The sequence below is a fragment of the Marmota monax genome, unplaced genomic scaffold, assembly GCF_021218885.2.
Source record: "Marmota monax isolate L192 unplaced genomic scaffold, Marmota_monax_Labrador192_F-V1.1 WCK01_AAM20220418_F8-fsc00054, whole genome shotgun sequence".
Taxonomy (NCBI): Eukaryota; Metazoa; Chordata; class Mammalia; order Rodentia; family Sciuridae; genus Marmota; species Marmota monax.
The window spans coordinates 2,381,015-2,403,749 of record NW_026692145.1 but is presented as its reverse complement, the minus strand read 5'-3'; the positions used below and the strand labels follow the sequence as shown (position 1 = coordinate 2,403,749).

Here is a 22,735-nt window from a genome sequence, read left to right as displayed (position 1 = left end):
CTACTCTCCTCCTGCCTCCCCATTAAGCCCTTTTTTATTTTTTTGTACTAGGGATTGAACCCAGGGGCGTTTAACAACTGAGCCACATCCCCAGCCCTTTTAATATTTTATTTCGAGATATGGTCTTGCTAAGTGCTTAGAACCTTGCTAAGTTGCTGAAGCTGGCTTTGAACTTGCGATCTCCTGTCTCAGCCTCCCCACCCACTGGGATTACAGGTGTGCACCATCCCGCCTGGCCACATTAAGCCTTTTGCTACAAACAGCTTTGTGCATTTCCTAACAATGGTTAAACAGAGGCTAAACTGACAAGGTTAAAGCCAAAGGGTGTGGTGAGCAAGGAAGATGTAAGCTAGAGACACAGTTGGGTAGACCATGCCTACCTAGGAGCATTTGGACCCTCCATCAGGGTCCAAATAGAATTGAGGAGTCCCATGGTTCCCCTCTTGGCCTTATTTAAGCTGATTTGGCAACTTATTGAAAAAAACTGGCAGAGGAAAGCAAAGAAAACTCAGCAGAGAAACACATGAGACACATAGAGCCTGGAGGGATGGAGAAGATGGAGGGGAAGAAAAAGAAGTTAGTGGGCCAGGACAGGAAAGAAAAGACAAAGGGGAAAAAGGAAAAGCACAAGAAGGAAGGAGAAAGTAAGATGAAAAAGAGGCAGGGATGCTATGCATGGACAGGTGTGGAGAAGGCTGAGGGGGGAGGCAGATGCAGATGCTCTCTCCCCTTGCCCCTTTCATACAAACCCATCCACATGAGCCCTGTCTCCTCTTTCTTAGTTCTTACTAGGCACCACTAAAAAGCTCTGGAGATGTGGCTCAGTGGTTGAGTGCCCCTGGGTTCAATCCTTGACACCAAAACAACAACTATATACCTTCTCTGAGCCCCAAGTGTTCTTGGAGTTAGGGATCTTGTCTCTCTTCCCTGGATTTTGATACATTATTATTATTTTTTATTTAACTAGGCCATACTCTCTTTACAGGTTGGGACCCAGCTCTTACCAGATTATTTTGGGCCTCAAATCTCTCTCTTGACCATTATAGGCAATCCTTTGAGCATTAGGACAACTGACATGTTAATAAGCCTCTAGTAATCACAGGTTCATATTTATTAGTACAACCTTTATTAGAAAGCAAATAAAAATCCTTGCAGATACAGGGCACAAGATAGGGTAATTTTCTTAGGAGCAAAAGCAATACTTGCAAAGTGCAAATGCTGGAGCAAGTGCCCCAAATAATCCTCACTTAACCACTCCCCCAATGTGGACTATTATAAAGCAAGAGAGCCCTGATATATTCTTGTTCCTATATAATCATTCTTCTTTATTTATATGGTATACACGGATTCAATTTTCAGAAATAGTCCTTAAGTACTCTTAGGCATGAGTAAGAATGTCTTTGGAAGTTATCTCAAATCCTTTTTGGAAGTAGGCGGGATATAAAATTAAAAAGTGGGACGAAAATAGAAAGCCTTTTCTCCTTGTTTATCTTCAAGATGTCTTGCAAATTGATTTAGAGGGCTTTATTACTCTGTGAGTCACACATTTGGCTTCTAGCAGGTTTTGAAATCTAGACTCCATAAAAAGGACTTAACATATTGTGAGAAAATTCCCGGGGCACTCTCACCCACATGGTTCCTGTGTTCACTTCTGGGCTCGCCTCCCTCCTGATACTACCCAAGAAATTGAAGGAAATGTTAGGGCATGAGAATTAGCAGCATCATGTCTATTCAATCTTTCTCCAGGTGAGGCACGAGACTGGCACCGTGTTATGGTTCGGATCTGGAATGTTTCCTCAATGTCCCATGTGTTCAGAGGTAGGACTTTTGGGAAGTGATTGAATTATGAGGGCTCTGATCTCAGTGGATTAAGCCAATGATGGCTGAATGGACCACTCGGAGATGGGACCTAGTTACATGAAGCAGAACACTGAAAGGTATTATCTTTTCTCCAGCCCACTCCCCCCACACTGCTTCCTGGCTGCCATGAGTTGAGAAACTTTCCTCTGCCACACTCTTCCATCATGATGTTCCATCTCACCTCAGGCCCAGAGATATGAAACTGGGGACTGAAAGCTCTGAAACCATGAGCCACAATTAAATTTTCTTCCTCTAAATTGTTCTCATCAGGTGTTTTGGTTACAGTAACAAAAATCTAATATATACCTCAAAGGACTATTTATAGAAAAGACTCTCACAACTTTTGTGGGTTAGTGAAATTGACTAACGTTTGGGAGATTCAAAATCTACCATGCATAGGCAAAGGACAGGTACCCACAGTGCCCAGGTCCCACTTCATCAGTTGGGCTTTCTTTTTCAGTCTCTCCTTCAAGTCTACAGGGACTAGGCCCATTTCTATTTGTGTAGTCAGTCCTCAGGACTTTAAGAAACCAAGGTATTTGGTGGGCTCTGCAGGCACAAGCCAGCAGGCAGCTCCAACAGGCTTCTCCCAGTAGCTTCCAGGCTTTTCTTTCTATCCCAGCCCCCTCCACAAAGTTCTCCAGTTCCATCGATTCAATCCCTTACCCACTTAGCAATTTTCTTCATTTCTGTCCCTAGACAGTTTTTCTCACACCTCCCCCGATTGTTCTGTTTCTTCTATCACCAGGATGATCAATGACCCACTAGGCATTTACATTTACAAAGCAATTGCATTTACATAAGATAGCTCTTATCTACAGCTGAAAGAGGCACAACTATAATACATATATAATAGAGAGGGCACTAATTCATCACGCACAGTTACAGTGCCTTCGAACAGGATAGAGTATTCTAGGAATTGGTATATGAGGGGAGAGAGCCCTGTAAAATTTATCACTAAAGGTAATCAATGAGTTCCAACTAATACACTCCACACCTTGAGGTGAAAATATACCAAAAGTATGGGGAAAACATATTTACTCCTTAAAGTTTGCTGAATTTAATTTGAGCTTTCATCGATTTCATTTAATACAAAGATTATATAATCAGGAAGTCAGTAGCAATTGAAAATACTAAGCATAGTCTTCACCCATCAGGGCATTTTGGTAATATCTAGTAATGGCAGGAGATTCTCATTTAATTGAATTGGAAATGCAACATATATTAGCTTACAGAAACTTAATCAGTGTGATCAAATTAAAACAGGCCACTCAGACATACCATTCTGATTAAGGAACTTGCAAACACTCCACAATTATCTGAGATTTGTGGTGTTAATGATTTAAACTCAGGTTTCTTCTCTGGGGACTCAGACTTGGGATTTTTTTTTAACTTGACAATTAGAAAACCCCATCCTTTATTTTGAAAAATGTTTCAACAGAATTATTGACATTAATTCTCAAAGAATGCAGAATAGTAAATAGCATGTGATGAGGATTTTTTTCTTTTAGCAATCACTGCCTCCTCTTTGGGATGAGGATCATTAATCTCGAAGCTTTAGCTCTTGGGAGTGGTAATGAAGTTTGGCAACGGTAAAGTGACCATTTTTAAATGTATTAGGGGAAAACTCCACTTTTCTGCTTTCTGCAACACAGCTTTAGGTTTCACTGAAAGGGGTTTGCTTATGGCCCTATTCAAAAACCACTTTGAACTGGCCCGCTGTCCTGGGTAGAAGACTATAGAAATTAGACCATTTCTTTTAAATGTGTTCTTAATAGACCATTATAAACACTATCTTGGGAGATGTGAATTACTTTCTCCCCCTGCAAAACTCATCTCCCCAGCCCACCACCCTTAAAATTCAGTGGTACTAAATTACCTGGAAAGAGTCTCGTGTTTTTAGCTCCATTTTTTTGGTGTGGATAGTGGTGATAGGGGGTTGTCTAGCTATTTTGTTTGCACTGAGTCAGCAAAGTCAGTCCCTCATTTAACAGCATAGAAAACAGAGATTCCGAGAGGCTTGGTGACTTTCTCAAGGTGGAGAGCTACTTAGGGTCAGTGCTGGGGATAGAGGTCTAGTCTTTTGACTCTCAGGGATTTTTGTCCCCTGTTGCTACTTATGACAAATCCCAAGTCCTTACACTCTGCCTTAAAACGGTAGTGCACTATTAGATAAGGCACTTGGTTAATGAAAGGACAACCATGGGGGCTGTTGGGGCAAGGAAGATGAACAAGAGCAGGGGGACTGTGAATTGAGGTGGGGAGAGAGACCCAGGTTCCACCAAAACTCATAGAAGTAGAGGGGAGAATGGTAAAGACTTTAGGGGGGTGATGGATATGTTTATGGCCTTTATAGTAGTGATAATATCACGGATATGTATTTATCCCCAAATTGATGGAGATATATACAATAAATATATATGTAACTTTTTATATGTCAATCCTATATCAATACATGGTTAAAAAGGACTCTCAGACACTGTTTCCCAGATAATAGCTCAGAAAAACAGGGACAAGACATAGGTTCTGACAGGGGCACCAATGGGTTAAGATCATTCTAGAACTGCCCCCAGCCCATGTATAATATCATGGGCTCGGGAGAATGCAGGGTCTTACACTTGGTTCAATACCAAAATCCTCAACACAATGCTCTTTGTTAAAAATAAGCTCAAGGATCTTTAAAGCTCAATGAGAAGGACTTGTTTATTTATTTATTTGATACCAAGGTTTGAACCCAGGAGTGCTTAACCACTGACCACATTATCAGCCCTTTTTTAAAAAATTCTGAGACAGGGTCTTGCTAAGTTGCCTAGGGTCTCACTAAGTTGCTGAGGCTGACCTCAAACTTGTGATTCTCCTGCCTCAGCCTCCTAAGTCACTGGAATTACCAGCGTCCACCACCACACCTAGCTTGCTTTATTTATTTATTAAATTATAAATTATTTTTAAATTATAGTATAGGGAATTGGGTCCCAGGGCCACAAGCATGCTTGGTAAATTCTCTACCAACTAAGCTATATTCCTAGTCTCATCTAATATTTTTTTTTAAATGGGGTCAAGTCACTTAAACCTTTTCACATACTGAGTTACAGCGTTCACTTTCTGCTCTTGCAATAAGAGAGAATGAGAACAGACAGTTTTTCCCAGGGTGTATTGAAGATACTCTTTTGTTTACTACAAATATTTTGCAGGTGTCTCACATCAGCACATATACTGAGAGCCCATTTTGTACTCAGGCAAGCTCCATGGAAGACAAAAGAAGTATACCCATTCTTGAAGGATCCATAGCCACAAATTAGTTTAAGAAATAAGTAAACAGAGGGAAAGTAAACAATACAGAAGAGCTGCTGTTTCCAGAGTTGTATCTTTCATTGCCCAGCATCTACAGTCTTCCAGCTGTGCCTCCGATTGCACCTTCTTTACAAATCACACTACTTTGTTCCTTCTTTTCTAGTTATTTGCATATAGAAGCATCTTCTCTACTAAGAAATAAGATGCTTAACAGCAGTGACCAAATTTGCGTGTTTTACTCTTGCAATGTCTACCACCTTCCCTTCTTCTCTCCCTTGTCTCTCTACATTCATCTCACCTCAGCAACTGTTAGTGTGTCTTCACATACTAGGTGCACAATAAATATTAACTGATTGAATTAGTGAACAACTGAATGGTACATCTTAGTGCCTGATTAAATGCTAAATGGACATTGTTCAGAGGAGAGAGAGAGAGAGAGAGAGAGAGAGAGAGAGAGAGAGAGAGAGAGAGAGATGCTCTCAGGCAGCACCAGGAGAGACATGAGTGAGAAAGGGCATATCAAATATGCTTTGAAATATGAGTAATAACAATGATTACATTTAACAAGCACCAATGTTTTCCAGAAGATTTGTGTAAGTCATCTCACTTAATCCTCAGAGAATCTCCAGTACATAACAATTATGTACTGTACATTTCAAAAAGCTAGAAGCATTTTGAAAGTTTTCACCACAAAGAAGTAACAGATGCTTAAGGAAATAATATTTTTAACTTGATTTAAACATTACATGTATCAAACATTATATGGTACTCCATCAGCATGTACAACTTTTTAATTTTTTGTCTATGGGGTAAAAATAACTAAAATTAAAAATAAATTTTAAAAAATCTCTAGCAGAGAGGGAGGGATAATCCCCATTCTACAGATGAGGAAACCAAGCTAGAGCTGGGATATAAACCCATGTCTATCTAATCTAAAAAACTGAGATTTTTTTCTTAATAAACTAGGATTTGAACAGGGGTAGCTGGAGAATAAAGGTCATTCTAATTAAGTGCTATGGTATGAAAAGACGGGTGTTTGACATATGAGGGACCCAAATAAGCAAGGGCAAGGTTGTGCCTGGTGATGAAACTATGTAGTTGGTGATAAGGTTGAATCAGACCCTGAACCCACATAATATAAAGCACTAGAGAAAACATTAAAATTATTTTAAAAAGCATGCATAGGATCATATAAAATATGAAGAGATATTAGAAAAATTTACAGGAGGCCTTATAATGACTTCCAAATGAACAAGGCAGATAATCTGCATCTGCCTATTTTCCAGAAGAGGATGGCTTAAGCAACTAAAATAGTCCTCTCTCCAAGCTAATGCTCTTTTCTTCCCCTACAGATTTCATTATAGCCTAGTGCAGAGGCCAGTTGAAGGAAATGGAGTGGAAATAGTGTGTGTTCATTTAGTCTTGAGAGCAGAAGCCAGTTGGGGAGCATTACTCAAAACCTGCAGCATTTTTTTCCCTCCAAGTGTTTCAGGTTCAGCCTGGGTGTAGGCCGTAATCTTAGGGAACAATCACCTGCCAGTCTGGTCCCTTTCATCTGTTCAGAGCAATTTGGCCATATGAAGGGAGGCATTTCTTTTTCTCCTTTTTTTAAGAGCTTGCAGAAGTGACAAAAGGGACTGCAAGATAGCCCGACAGCCCAATAGCCAGAACTGCTTTGCCTGTCACTTGGGAGCAAGGGCATGGTACACACAGGCTATTATCCCATACTCTGTGCCCTGAGTATTCTTGGGCTTGGTCTATATCAGTAGTTATCAACTCATTCTTAGCAGCAAGATTTTAAAAAAGAATTCTAATCCAACCCCAATATATAAAACAGATTAAAATGGAAGGGGAGTGGGGGCCTGGAGCTCCATCTATTTACCATACCAGCCTATATATCACTCTCACCTACATCAGGCTCTGAAGTATTGCCTCAGAATCCCAGGCCTGGACAGAGCATAGATTAAGAACCACTGGTCTACACTGCACTGGCTCCAGGAGCCTAGGTGGCTTCTTTTTCTCTTTTTAGTTGTTTTTCATCTGTCCAAATTAAAATGGTGATGAGTTACTAGTAGGTACAGATTCCATACCAGAAGGTATCACCAGGGCAGGGAGGGGGAGGGAGCATTGCCTTCTTCTTCATGCTTCTACTGCTCAGCACAAAACGCTCTCCCCATTATGGACACTCAGTAATGGATGATAACACTGCCTTCCATATTTCAGAAAGCAGGAAAGCAATACCAGCCATCCAAGCGACCATGTGTCTGTTTCTCCTTTCCACCAAGTGGGAGACAAAGAATGCCAGTTAATCAGGTAAAGAAATCCACAGCCTCCACACTTGATGTGTTTTCAAGGACAAAGCTGGGCGTGTCTAATTAGTCCCTAAATTATGGCTGCCAAAGGAGCACAGCTGAGAAATGAGTATTTGGCAAGGCACTAGGCATGTTGTTGGGACTGGACATGACAATCTGTGGGAAGAAAGTGGAACTGGGCCTAAGTATGGCAAGAAGGCATTCTCAGAGGAAAGAGTATAAGCCTGTCAATTTGACATACATGAAAGTGCTCACCCCTCCCCCCCAAAATTCCCTAAAATCATGGGAAAGAGTGTACCTGTGATTAGTTATTTTTTGCAGGGTCTTTAGAGACATTACATTGCTTGTTTTCACACCCTCCTGGTGGTGCCAGGAAGAGTGACAAGAATTATTATCCATGTTTCACACAAGGAGGGGGGGGGAATGTGGGTGGGAAGTGGCGGTAACTATTTTGTGACAAAGATCACAACTGAAGCAGGTGCCCTGATGCCTACTGTGAAGACACAAATTAGTCTGACCACCCTTGAAGAGTCCAGAGGCACAAATGAGGAAATGATAGCAAACATGAAAATGGCAGGTAGCGAGCATCTTATTAAAGCCTGTGGAGCATGAGTCTTCCCAATCATGGTGAGAAAGAGACAATTTAGAGGAGCCACTTAGAAGCAAGTTGTGTCAGTTATTATTGTTGATGCTAGAAAGCAAAATTCTTTAGGAGCCAAGGCTGGGAGAAACACTACCATGGCTAAACTCCACAATCTAGCTATGGTCAAAGCCTATGACTGTTTGAAGGACCCTGTACATCCACCCTAAAGGGAACCTTCAGGGTTTGGTGTGGGCCAATGCCTACCTAAGCAACTGATGAGTTCTACCAAAAAAAAAAAAATGCCATGAAGTAACTTTTCAGGATTAAATGAGATAAAGCTCTTTAATAAGTTCTGCTATATAGGAAGCACTCAATAAATGTTAATTTTTATTATGTAAAAAGTCCTGGCTCTTGTTATTCTAGCAGCCTTTATCACCTATGTCGAAAATGAATTCTGTAAGTTCTCTACCTGCACAAAGAGATGTAACACTTTTGTGGGGGTAGGTAGGTACCTAAGGCCATTTGACTCTAATTTCAGAACTTCCCATGCTTAGGCCCTACAGATTTGAGAAAACCTTAGGATTTAAACCTAAATGGTCACTGGTTTTAATTATGGCTCTGCCACTTGTATCTATGTGGCTTTGGGCAAAATATGTTATTTCCCTCAGCCTCAGTTTTCTCATCTATAAGATGTAGACATAATTTCTGTCTCATGAGATTCTTGGTAAAATCAAGCATGATAGTGGACAAGAAGACAGTGATTTTTAAAAAAATTATCAAAAATTTTCAGGCCTAGCCAAACTTGCTTCCCCTCCTACTCCTATTCCCCAATTCACTATGAGCTATTCAGACAGCGATGGCCAAACATATATTAGACTGCCAGATGCACAGGGCTAGGCAGTTGATCATTTTGATTAAATGATCCAATTCATTCAAGCAAGCAGTTTTCTCAGTTGTCCTTTTCTCTTTCCCCACTCAACCTCACTCAAGTGACCCAAAACAGTGATTCCTGGGATAGCATACAAATTATCCTTCAAGCAAAACGATGTTCTTCTCAGACCATCTTTACTACCCACAACCTTTCCAGGGATGCTGGGCACCCGTGCACTGATGATTTGTGCTTCAAATGCATGTGACATCTTAATTATCCAGTACAAATGCTACTTCATGCAAGCACTAACAGATGGTGGCCTGAATTTTATAGCACCGCCAGCATTTTCCAGGCAAAATTTATAGTTTACTCATCAGTGAGCTAGTCCTGCCTCATTTTTCTTTTTTGTTTAAACTTTGGCAAGCAATCATCCTGAAAACCCAAAGCATCTATTTTAATGAGGTGGTAGCCACTGACCAATAATGGAGTTTTATTTCTGTTTTCCCCACTCTCATTTTTAGGTTGCTTGCATATACACACACACACAGTAAAGAAAGTGTCAGGGCCAGATGCTGGTGGTGGCGTCCCAATCAAGATCACCCTAACACTCAAGTAGAAATACTAAAAAGATGTTATGATTTGGATCTGGAACATCCCCACAGGTTCATGTGTTGAAGGCAGCAGTGGTCACAGGTGGGGCCTTAGGAAAATGAATGGTTCTTGGGCTCTAACCTGGTCTGTGGATTAATCCACTGGTAGATTTGTAACTTGATGGCATTATTGTGAGGTGGTGGAGACCTCAGGAGGTTGGGACCTAGCTGGAGGTAGTAGTCACTGGGGGCGTGCCCTCTTCCCGACTCCTCCCTCCCCTTCCCACCCTCTATTTCATGGCTGCCAGGAGCAGAACGGTTTTTCTCTGCCAAGATGTTTCTGCCTTGGAGCTAGCTGACCACAGCCTGAAACCTTTGAAATTGTGAGCTAAAATAAAATTTTCCTCTTCTGACCGGATTTTCCCAGGTATTTTTGTCACAGCAATGAAAAGCTGACTCACAGAAGGTGAGATTTCACCATAGCTTCTGCAGAGCCTTCTACCTACTCAATCTTATTCCCTCTAACTAAGGCCTCCATCAACAAAACCAATCATCTAATCATTTTTCTAACTCTAGATCAAATGTATTCCCTAAGCACAAAGGGTGTTTCCCAAAAAGATGGATAAACTTTAGCTTCATAGGACAAGCCAACATTTAGTCTGAGTATGGCTCCATCATCTGGGAACTATGTGACTTCAGAAAAATCAATTTCATCCCAAATTCCTCCTCAGTAAAAAGGGGTTAATAACCATTACTCCTTATGCTTATTGAAGTGATTAAACAAGATAATAATATATAAACAATCTTGCATAGCATCTGACATATAGAAAACAATAACTTATAACTAACAAAAGCATTGTGATATGCAAGCATATGTGAGGAATTGTATTATTATTATTATTATTTTTATTATTATTTGCAGTGCTGGGGATATAATGCAGGGCCTTGCACACACTAGGCAAATGTTCTGCCACTAAGCCCCAGTTCCTGTTTCAATTGTTTTACATGCATTTATATAATTTAAATAAAGCCCCTCCTCAAATGTCACCTTTTAGTGAGTTTTTCCACAAGCAATTTATTTTAATTTAGATTTCCTGCTATTCTCACTCCTTATCCTCATCTCCTTCTTTTCCCCCATTATGATGTATTCCCTTTTAAGATGCTACATATTTTATTTGTTTAATGACCACATTCCTCCACTGGAATAGGCATAAGCTCAGGGAATATTGTTGGTTTTGTTCTCTGCTGTATCTCTAGAGTCTAAAATGGTACCCAGAACCTAATATGCATTCAACAAAATTTTGAATTAATGCAAAATTTAAACCTCAAGAAAATCCTATGCACCAGGCACTGTTAATATCCTCTTTTGATAAATGAAAAAAATGTACAAGGACATTAAATATTCTGGCCAGAGGAGTACTTGGTTATTTAAGGGGGCAATTGGGTTTCAGTATTTGCCATCTTAACCATTATACATTTTTTTTTTTTGTGGTGCTGGGGATTGAACTCAGGACCTTGTGTATACAAGGCAAGTACTCTACCAACTGAGCTATATCTCCAGCCCTTAACCTTTATACTTTATGGAGTAGGGACAGACAGGAGATATGAGTGAAAGAATGAGAATAATGGGAATAGTATGTGTGATTCTATGAACTTTGTTATTTTTCTTTTTCTTTTTTTCAATTCATGCACTTTTTTAAAATCTTTATTTTATTTTTATGTGGTGCTGAGGATCGAACCCAGGGCCTTGCACATGCTAGGTGAGCGTGCTACTGCTGAGCCACAACCACAGCCCCTATTTGTTATTTTTCTTGCTGCTTCTTTGCTTTCTCCTCCTCCCTGTGAATAGGATCTACTTTCTTCTAACGAGGTTTTTATGAATTTATGTAGTATATTTTGGGAATCTAGCTTTGGACTTTTGATAAAAACAGTGATTCTCTATTTGTTCCCCCCAACAGCCAGTAGAATCTACAAAAGGAAGTTCTTAGAACTAATGAGTGAGGTTAATACTTTTACAGGATACAGGATTAATACATGAAAATCAATTATACTTCTATATACTACAAATAAGCAAGACAAGACTATTAACCATAGCAGCAAAAGTATGAAATACTTAAGGCTGGGGATGTAGCCCTGTGTAAAGTTCATGCTTAGCATTTGTGAGGCCCTGGTTTCAATTTCCAGCAGCATGTGTGCACACATGCGTGCATAAGCATGCACGTGCACCCAAACATACATTGTAAAATACATAAGGATTTATCTGGCAAGATGTATAAAAGGTATGTGCACTGAAAACGAGAAAACATTAACAAATGAGGTAAAGAAGTCCTAAAAGACTGGATATATACTTGAGAATTCAATATTGTTAAGTTTTTGGTTCTCCTTAAATTTGATATACAGATTCAATACAATCCCTGCCAAAAAAGCCTACCATTTGGCATTTTGTGGGTTTTTTTTGTATAAATTTATAAGACTGCTTCTAAAATCTGCATGGAAATGGAAAGGACAAATAATATCCAAAACAACTTTGAAAAAAGAATAAAATTGAAGGGTTCACACCATCTGATTTCAAGATTTATTATAAATCTATGGTAATCAAGACAGTGTGATATTAACATATAGATAAGCATATCAATCAATAGAATAACACTAAGAATCCAGAAATAGACCCAAATACATATGGACAACCGATTTTCAACAAAGGTGTCAAAGTAGTTCAATAGATAAAGCATGATCTTAAATGGTGCTGGCACAACTGGACAGTCATATATAAAATATGGCTCAATCTCTCCCTTGTACCATATATATGACTTAATTCAAAATAAATAATTGACTAAATGTGAAAACTAAATACCAAAAACCTTCTAGGAGAAGACAGGAGAAAATCTTTGCAATTTTGGGTCAGGTAAAGATTTCTTAATATGAAACCAGAAGCATAATAAAGAAAAGAAAAATGTTGATAAATTGAACTTCAAATTTAAAACACTCACTCTGCCTTACTATTGTTCCACACACCAGGTTTTTAGTCAATGTTAAATTCATGGTAGTTATTTGGTTAACATGTCTGTTTTGCCTTTTGCTTCCATAGTGTCTTAGTGTTGCAAACATTGGTAAGCTGTATGTTTTGTTGGTTAGCTGTCTGCAACCCAAAATATCTGGCTTAAAGGCATTAGGTGAAACCAGTGCTTTAGCCTCTGTAATTCCCTTAGCTCACAAAGAGCTGTGTTTAGAGCTAAAAATATTGGGATTGGCAGATGAATGGATGAAAAGATGGGAAGAAGGAAAGAATGAGGGAGGAGGAGAGAGAAAAGAGTAAGATTATTTTATTACTTGGAGAAAAACTGAGAAGTCTTATTACCATCACTTTCTTCCTTTCCCCAGTAAAGACAGAGGAGTAGAATTCAACCCAGCACCTGGAAACAGAATAAAACTCGAAGCTCTGTCAGAGTGGTGTGAATGAGAATTCTCAACCACATATGTCATAGAGGAAGAGAACCCCTGTTTGAGAGAGCAGCCACCCTTGGCCTCCATGATTTTGTATGGAAAATTAGAGGAGAGAAAACTGGCTCCTGGTTTCCTGGCCTCAATTAGCTGAATACCCCTCTTGACTAAAGTATAGAACCATGACCAGCATGGACAGTGGCATATTTGGGAGGGACATTTATTGTATCAGTAAGTATACATCACAGAGATACACATGGACTTGCTAGAAAATGTTTCTGTCTGGATGTGCCACTCATTCCTTGTCTTATCCAATCTGTGAGCATTATTTATGTGGTGCCAGTGGTAAGGCTTCTGATTCCCCATTTCAGGAGTTGCCAAAGCAGATAACCAGGCAAGCTGAGCCAACCAGAGCTCATCAGAATTACACTGGCCAGGTCATACTGTCCCCAGCTGCAATACGCTGGCAGAGTAAACAAGAATAATCACTAGTTGACATTTAGCGGGCACTTGCCATGTGCCAGGCGCTATGTGGGCCTTACTTGGATTAGGATGTTTAATCCTTACAACAGTCCAATGAAGTAGGTATAAAGTTAATAAATAGGAGAGCCAGGATTCAAATCCAGGTCTAACTGACTCCAAAGCTGATGTCCTTTCAAATACACACAAGGCTGTCTGATTAATTTATTTAAAAAAGATCTTTGAACAGCTCTATGCTGCAGCTGCTTACCAAGAGGTTAAATATCAAAGTATTTTGAGCCTATTTTATTTATCCCTGCTTATTGAAAATGTTTTTCATATGGCTCAGGCTACTTTCCTGCCTTACTAATGAATGCATTTTCTGGGATACATCTGACTTTTGTTGCCATAACCAAAGATCTTGCACATTCTGGAAGAGAAATATTGAAGGAGTAGGCAATTAGGATACACGTGAACTCATCCTCAGGCATACACTACTAACAGCTGTCTTTAGGAATACATTCTGTCATTGGTTTATGCTTTTATCATCTACCTTTTTATGCAAAAGAACAATTGCCAAAAAGAAAATAAGCAGTCAGATAAATGCTTTGGTTTCTCAGAAGCTTTGTGATATTAGTCTAATAGTTAAACCAGAGGCATTACTGATATCATTGTCACATAAAACTACAAATGATGTAAAAAGTCCAAAACTTGGCCATTTGATTGTTATGTTCACAGACCATGCAACCATTTTGAAGTGAAAGAATACATACATACACATAACATATTAGGAGTTTAGAAGCAGCCACAGCCTATTGGGTTAGAATAAAGACATGACTCTAAATTAGAGGAAACAACTGCCATGATACAATATGCAGGACTCTCTCAATTCCTGTCTGCAATGAACATACAAACAGCTGAATCAAACATGAAACTGCACCATGCTGAGTCTAAACAGAACAAATAATACCTCTCAGCTCCTCCTTCTAAAGCAGGAAAATTTTTGTTGGCTTCTGCCAACCAAAACCAAAGGGGTGCTGATATGTTTTACTTATTTATAAAGCTATGTACTTCTCACCACTCTCATCTAGATCCTGAACAGGTAAAAAGGTCTGTTCACCCAGAGACATTTCTGGAAAAGATAAATTGGAGTCAGTTTTCCTGTGGTATCTGGTTCTTAGCATTAGTCCCAGGTAGGTTTTTGAAGTGAGTAAGGTTTGATTGCTCATTTCAGAGTCCCCTTTTGTATACACTTTCTTCCATTTTAGTATCCCTACTTTCTCCTGGATTCATTTATTTAAGGCAAATCTTATAGTACTTAATTCAATATTTGTGGTATCATTTCATCAGGCACTGTGCTTGGGTGTTCTGCCCTGGTCCTCTAATATTCATGGCCTTCATGAAAATTGGGCTTGGTTCTTGACAATTCCTAGTCTGAGCCTATGTGAAAAACATCTCAGGCAGATAGAAGTCATTGATTTCCATCATCATCTTAACTGCTTGAAGCCTGCTTTTAAATGGATACTCCCAAATATTTCATATATATTAAGTCTTAGTTTCCTTATCTGTTCAGCAAAAGAATTTACTCATGTAAAGTATGAAAGTATTTTCATACAAAAAGAACACTTTTAAAAGTTGTATGTGATGACTATGCCTGCTCAGACTTGACAGATTCAGTGCTTTCTGAAGATGATCCAAAGGGCCAGTGAATGGATTGACTGTGGTCTGCTGTGTTAGTCAAATAACTGATTCACATTACGAACAAGAGCCCTATATGAGTCTCAGTGTGGTGGCCCAGCCTGGTTAGTCATGGGTCAACCTCTGCAAAAACCTATGCTTGCTGATCTCAATGCTATGGCTCCATACTGATTTTTATACTGTCTTGTCAATTTGGCTTACTATCAACATGGAAGAAATTGCTTGCACCTCCCTGAAAGTCACTGCCAGGGTAGTCTGGCTTTGCTGCTCAGACATATCCCATTCCATCTGTTCTTCCCTGAAACAGAGGGTGGACTACCCAGCTTCAGATCCAGGCAATGAAACAGAGCAAGCAGAACTGATACAACTTCCAAGCTGTAGATTTCCTGAGCCACTCAGTATGCTGCACTGAATCTCAGTAGGCTCCAAGTGGACTGAAAGTGAGAAAAAGGTGGAACTGATTAGCTCACCCTAATCCACAACTCCAACTTGTTCTGACCAACATATAGAGTATTCTGCCCATCTGAGTGACCAACTTGCATTTTCCTTCCCTGACCTAGCCTTTCTACCTGAGAACTAAATAGGTAAAATGAAAGGGTTTAGAAGTCACTTCTCAGAAACCTTCAGTGATATCCCTACACAACTTCTCCACCTCAACCCTGGCACTGATTAGGGGTGAGTATTTGGGGTCCAAACACATTCTGTGATGTCTTTATTGTAACACATATATACCATATCATCCTATTTCTCCCTTACTAAGAAGACTGTGAGCTCTTTGAGGGTACCTATTACGTGTGTGTGTGTGTGTGTGTGTGTGTGTATCTCCTGATGTGGCTCCAGAATTGAACACAATGGCACAAAGTAGCACTCAATATATATTTATTGTCATTATTACCATTTTTAGTACTAAAGAAGATTCTTATCAAAACGGAGACCCTCAAGTGAGCACACTGTTATCCTTCAAGTCTACAGTTTTCATGTGTTAAGTAAAAACAATAGTAGTGCCCATGAGTTTTTTTATTTTTTTTGTGGGTGAGGATTAAGAGGAAAAAATATCAAGTGTTCAGTACACAGGCACATAACATTCAACACATATTAGTTGTTACTACTTTTAGCTATGATGCACATTTGAGGCAGCCTGACTTTTGAATATTTTGTTTTCTCAAAAAAGAAGACACCCAGCCAGGAACAGTGGTGTACACCTATACATTCAGTGGCGCAGGAGGATATTGAGTTCAAAGCCAGCCTCAGCAACTTAGTGAGGCCCTAAGCAACTCAGAAAGACCCTGTCTCTAAATAAAATATAAAAGGGTTGGGGATGTGATTCAGTGGTTAAGCACCCCTGAGTTCAATCCCTGGTACCAAAAAAAGAGAGACCTAATTTCTTCTGGTGGTGCGGGGGAGAACACTCCTATCTCCCAGCCTGTATCTGGCATCTAAAGGACTCATAAAAACTGTTCAACATCCACCAAGATTAGGTCAACTAATATTAGAAACCTGGCAGAATGGTACCCTCCATGTTGGCTATTATTCACCACACGCACCCAAATTAAGGAAGTACACAGACAATACAGTGGGACCTGTATGTAACAACTTTCTCCGAGCTCTAACACAGTGCCCAAACCTTGATGAACTCTGTTCTGTAAAGTGTGAAAAAAAGCCAGACATGGTGGTGCACACCTGTAATCCCAGCAACTCAGGAGGCTGAAGCAGGAAGATTGCAAGTTTGAGGCCAGCCTCAGTAACTTAGCAAAACCCTGTCTCAAAATGAAGTTTGAAAAGGGCTGAAGATGTAGCTCAATGCTAAAGTGCTCCTAGGCTCAATCCCCAGTACTGCCAAAATAAATAAAGTATGAAAATGTCCCTCAAAGTCTCACCATATCCATGGAACATCAGTACCGCTCCTGGTGACAAAGGTATCCTAAGAGAAAATATGTAGTGACAGAACAACAAATGACTGATGAAACCAACCAAGAACGCCTTCTGAAAACCAATGGGAGGTAAGTAAGAGGTGGGACATAATACAAGGGAATCTGGCACACGTATCCATGAAGATATGGAAACCTTTTTATTTTATACTAATAACCAATAAAATAATGAAGAATTAAAAAGAATTAGCTCATTCTGTCAGTCACTATAGATGGCAAGTAAGAGTCACCTAGTTCAGAATGCACAAAGAAGGAGACCCTCACCAGGGCAGGAGCTTGGGATGCATCCAAATATAGCAAGTATGATAAAAGATGATGGTTATCCACTTAAGAATGTATTTATCAGTCTGGGGTTGTGGCTCAATGGTAGAGCACTTGACCAGCAAATAATAAATAAATAAAGTTATTATGTTAAAAACAAAAGAATGTATTTATCCAGTTCACCTACAGTGAGCATCCTGGGTATAGTATTCTCTATGTCATCTTTTTTTCCTACATATTTATTGGTGCATTATAGTTGTACATATTGATGGGATTTGTTGTTACATATTCATACATACACACAATATAACAATACAATTCGACCAATATCACTTCCCAGCACTCCCCCCCTCCCTCCCCACCTCTCATCCCTTGTCCCTTTCTCTGTGTCATCTTAACTCAAATTCTACCAACTGCTTCTTTTGTGGTCCACACTGAGCCTTCAGTTAAAAGATAAAAGACTGGGTTTCTGAAAGGCCTAAAGAAACAAGACAATGCTCCATTTTACAATGCAACAGCAAATCACGAACATCCACAAGTATACATCAGGATCTAATAAATGGAAATTGCACCCTATGGTTGTCAGTATGACAGGTATGTACAAAGCGTCCATATAGGGTCTGTCATTTCTATAAGCATGGAGTTACAAGTGACTCTCCAATGTCATCTCTGTGAACTGAGAGTGGGCACTAAGGATGACTGAAAGCATTCAGCTGCTTGGAAATGTGTGCATCAATTCTCCTTCTTCATAATTTATAAAGCATTTTGATTGTGGTGCTCAGCAATAAATAACTGAAAGGCGCTCTAACAGCTCAGAGATTTAGTCTTATGTCTTCACCACCACGTTTCATATTCTCCGAAAGAGCCCACATTCAACTTTATATGCAAACCAGAAATGGTATTCGGGAGGAGGAGAAGAAAGAAAAGACAGCCAATAGATCTTTCACTTTGGGAATTGAATATAAGATCATATTCAAAGTACAGCATTTACGGCCCAATGCTGAATGCATAAAATATATGACCATTACAAATTCACCTTTCATTGCAAAACTGTGCTCTTGTAGTGACATATCTTATTGCTTGATTAGAGCTTTTAGCATGATGAAGGCATCTTTCATCTTCTCTTAGATGCAGGCTGAGTGTGTTTCTGCCTGCACAAAGCCTATACCCCCAGAAGAGAGCTCACAGAGTACTCAAGTCAGTCACCAATGGGCTACTTCAAAGGGGAAGTACCTAACTGAAGACATGCCATCTACATAGAAACAGGCTCCTTCAGATTGCCATGCTCTGCTGAATCCAAAAGAAAACATCAGTCAATGGTGTCTTATGGAACAAGCCCAAAGACATATATCTAATATCACAAATATTCAACCAACACAAGTTTTGGCAATACCAAAAAGACACTTCCATGTAGAATATGGTACATGCTAGTTACTAGAAACAGAATATACATACCATGTAAATCAGTAGCATGATTAAAATGCAAATGTACTTGAACCAGGAAATACATGAAATGGCTTTTCAGATTCTTCTAACTCAACCCTGATCTCAATGTATGATCAAAGACAGATTATCATGGATTTTACAAATCAAAAAATAATTAATCTCTGCTGCTTCTCTCTTTAATTTTTGAAATTCTTAGTTCAGATTTTGAATTGTCTTTCTGGACTGATGTCCTTGCCCTTCAAAGGTCCTAAGTATCTTTCCAAAGTCATCTTGACTTTTCCCTCTCTCCCCTCTTCATTTGGTCCTTCCAACATCCAATATTATTGACACAATGCATTACATGTTTCAGTTCCCCAGTGAGTAGCTCATTATGAGGCACACAGGAGGCATTCCACACATTGAATGGATATGAATGAATGACAAAAATGAGGACAGCACGTGGCTTGGTGATAACTATGTCAGATGCACAGGAGTGCTTTTCACTTACTTCCCACTCTTAGAGGTATTCCGGGCCTTTGTGGATGATGGAGAGTTGACACCTGGGTTTGTTTTTGGAGAACCCCGTTTATCCTTACTATACCCACAGAAGGAAGAAAGAAAATATACAAAAGGACCACAGAGATTTAAAAAAACAATCAATTAGTCACTTCATTTTTAAAAACTTTGCAGATCTCTCTCCCCCACTCTTTGGCTCTCTCCTGTGAAAATAAAGCATAATTTTATCCAGTGGTACATTTCAAAGGTAAAGATAGTGGTAAGCACTGGTCAAGGTAAAAAATACAAATCACTCTTTAGGCATTAAATCTTGGTCTGAAAAAAAAAAAAGCTTTATCTGGTGGTTTCTATTAAGGATAGACCACAGCCCAAGTACCAAGAAAGGCCTAGTAAAAAATTAGCATAAAATAAGTAGACTTCAATATAAAACCTTCATTTCCAGCCACTCTTTCTGCAAACTGCAAGTTGAGTTCTGAAGCAGCTTGCTTTTGGTGAAGTATATGGATGCCAAATGACTTCTAAAAGTCTTTGGAAGATACTATCAGATGAATTGATAATTTTCACTCATAATGTTACATGGGAAGGCCATGAATTCGGATATTCTTTCAGGAGAAGCACCACCTGCTTCATGAGTAATTGAATTTAAATCTCCACCTTCAATAACTCCACAGTTTATGTCAAACCTTGGAAACAATTACAAAATAAATCACAAGGAAAGTCTGCTTAATCTCATCAGGTTAATAAACGCAGACAAATTAATCACCTCAAGGTAAACAAAAAGGATTAATTGATTGGAGACTCCTTGATTACTTTATTCTATTTCCTTTATCAAACTATTTTACCATTATCTTCAATTCAATTGCTTTGCTTTGAAATTATTACCTTACTTCACCTTCAGATTTCCATGGAAACCAATTCAGAGCCTTTCTTTTCACCTGATGATGTGTGGAATTATTTATCCTGATTTCATCAGAAATGTACATATATATATATATATATATATATATATATACACATACATACATACACACATACATATATATGCATTTGTATTAAGATCTACTTCAGGATAACTTCTTTTATAAAAAGTGAAGTTAAAAAAGAAAAGTGCATATCTTGGCTTTCAATGTGTATAATGGAACCTTCCAAATGATACAGAATATTGCCTCAGAGAATGACAAGAGCTTTCCAGATATTTATAAATCTTTTACCACAGAAATGAGTATCCACATATAACTGTATTTATATGTGCTGTGAGGGGGTCACAAATGATATTCTTTCCTGAATCCATTGGCTTCAAAGATATGATTGGATGTGATTGGAACAAGAGGTATAAAGGAACTTACGGTGACTGCAAAGGTGATAAAGAAGTGTGTGGGCCCAGACACAGGCTCATTGGGAAGTGTCAGAAAGATAGCGAAAGTCCCAGAAGTTAAGAGTCAATGTCCAGGAGGTACAAAAGCAGCCCTTTTAATTGGGAGACAGCAAGGCCATTCTGGTTCTTAATGGGGGTGGCTCTGGACAGAATGGGTACATGCTCTACTTTAGAGGTGCAAGAAGCCTGCTGTAATGAAGTGCTAGTATTCCTACACAGTATAGAGACCATTTCGCTTTGCTGCTCACTGACACACCAGCATGCCACTGAGTAAGGACTGAAGAACGTATGAGGCATAGCCTCTGCCCATCCATTTTGACTTCCTGGCAAAGACCTTAGGCAGATGTGACATCATACCAGCCACTTTGTTCATCCAGAACCAAGTTTGGAAATTAATTGACAATACTGAACAAACAAACCAGATTCTCACTCAGAAGAATTCAAAATTGTCTCTTCTATAAGGTCAGGGTAGCCTGATGCAAGAATGAAGTATGCTCTATGTTATGAAATACAAGTAGGTCTCAGCTTCCTCACTTCCACATCCAGGTCACCAGCAGCTGAGCCTTTCTTAGTCTCTCACTCAAAAGTAGGTAATGGGAAATGTGCCTGAAAGCATCCTGAATCAAGGGAGCTTTTGATGTGTCATGTGCACACTACTGGACACAGAATAGTTGGTCACTTAACTCTTCCTGAGTTACTAAGCTCAGGCATCCATGCTCTCTTGAATACAACAACATCCATTTCCTCAGCTAAATTCCCATGTCTGTGCCTTTAGTGAAAGGGTCTTCCACAGTCTGCATTACAAGTGACCCTGTTTAAGCTCAATGCAGGGCACCACAGGACATCAGGAAAACTGTCAGCTGGCAGTGGCAGCCTTATTATTGTTAACTGCTGCTCTGGAGGTGGATGATCTTGGCACAGCAGTCCTTTAAAAGATAGGAATAAGGACCCTTCTGACCTACTGCCAAATCCAGCAAGTGGAGATTTGAGGGGAATAAAAAACAAAAACAATCTCATGGATAAATCACACAAGGGAGGTGTGGCACCAAGACTAGGGATGAAAGTAATCAAATAACTCAGAATATTTGTTGTGTGCAAATAACAGATCTACTCACAGTGGGAAAATGCATGAAAAGGGGAGGGGCAAGAAGAACTTGTAGCAGGCTTGGATCGTGGGGGCTTAATTTTGTAGATACACTAAGGACTGTTGTATAGAAAGAAAGGTCTGCTGAACATTGATGGAAAAAATCATTGTTCCTCCCCCCAAATGCAGGCTGGGCAGATAAGCCTGAATAAGATGCTGTAATTCTCAAATCTTGAGACAGAAAGAGATCTAATGCAGTGATATCAAGGACCCTGTGTTGAGAGACGCAGGGTTACAGCGCTGCAGTTTCTGCCAGACGCGCAAGCACCGCACTCAGGGCTGAATTCTGGGTTCGAGACGGGGAAGGAAGCGGTCCATCTCGGTTCTCCACACCGGTCAGACCACAGAGGAGGCCAGCAGCCACCATGTTGGTAAACTGACGTCACCACACCTGTTTTTGACTGACCGCAGCTCATTCAGCCATAGAACAGGTAATTTCAGGCTGCAATTCGCCTGCGGCTTGCAGACAGATTGCTAGGGTTCAGCGCCTGGGGGCTTCTTAAAATCTGATCTTATCGGAGTGAACACGGAGCGCGGGGCGGCCAAGTCCCGGCTCCCGGAACCGTCCCGGAACCGCCCTGGCTCCGGGCTGCGGAGCCTGCGGAGGCTGCTTCTTGGACCCTGCTAATATCAGAGCAAACACGAAGCACCAAGAAGCCGAATTCCAGCTCCCGGAACTGAGCCCGCGGGGACTGCTTCTTGGAGCTTACACTTATAGGAGCTTACACCGAGCACGGAGCGGCCGAGTTCCGGCTCCAGGAACTTCCCTGGACCGGGGCTAGGAGCCCGCGGAAACTGTGTCTCGGTCCGGGTCCTGCTGAGGGCAGGTCAGGACTCACCCATTGCTTGGGTTGCCTGGCAAGGGGAACGAAATGCTGCCATTCGCATAGGATACCAACATGGCAGAGATCTGATGTCAGCAGAAAGCGGTGGAGGAGAGATCTTCATCAATACCAGCGGTGACATAAGCAGTTGGCCTCC

The 22,735-nt window shown here is 40.1% G+C and overlaps 1 protein-coding gene across 4 annotated transcripts in view; it reads right to left on the bottom strand.

Annotated features, from left to right (window-relative positions):
• Positions 1-22,735, bottom strand: part of Hs6st2 (heparan sulfate 6-O-sulfotransferase 2) — a 299,446-nt gene that overhangs the window by 21,489 nt on the left and 255,222 nt on the right. For 2 of the 4 annotated variants that reach the window (XM_058571213.1, XM_058571218.1), the window contains exon 4: positions 19,228-19,314. The exons of the other annotated variants lie outside the window; for them this stretch is intronic. In XM_058571213.1, coding sequence (XP_058427196.1) covers positions 19,228-19,314 — 87 coding nt within the window. The remainder of the gene's footprint in view (positions 1-19,227; positions 19,315-22,735) is intronic. 4 annotated transcript variants of the gene reach the window in all.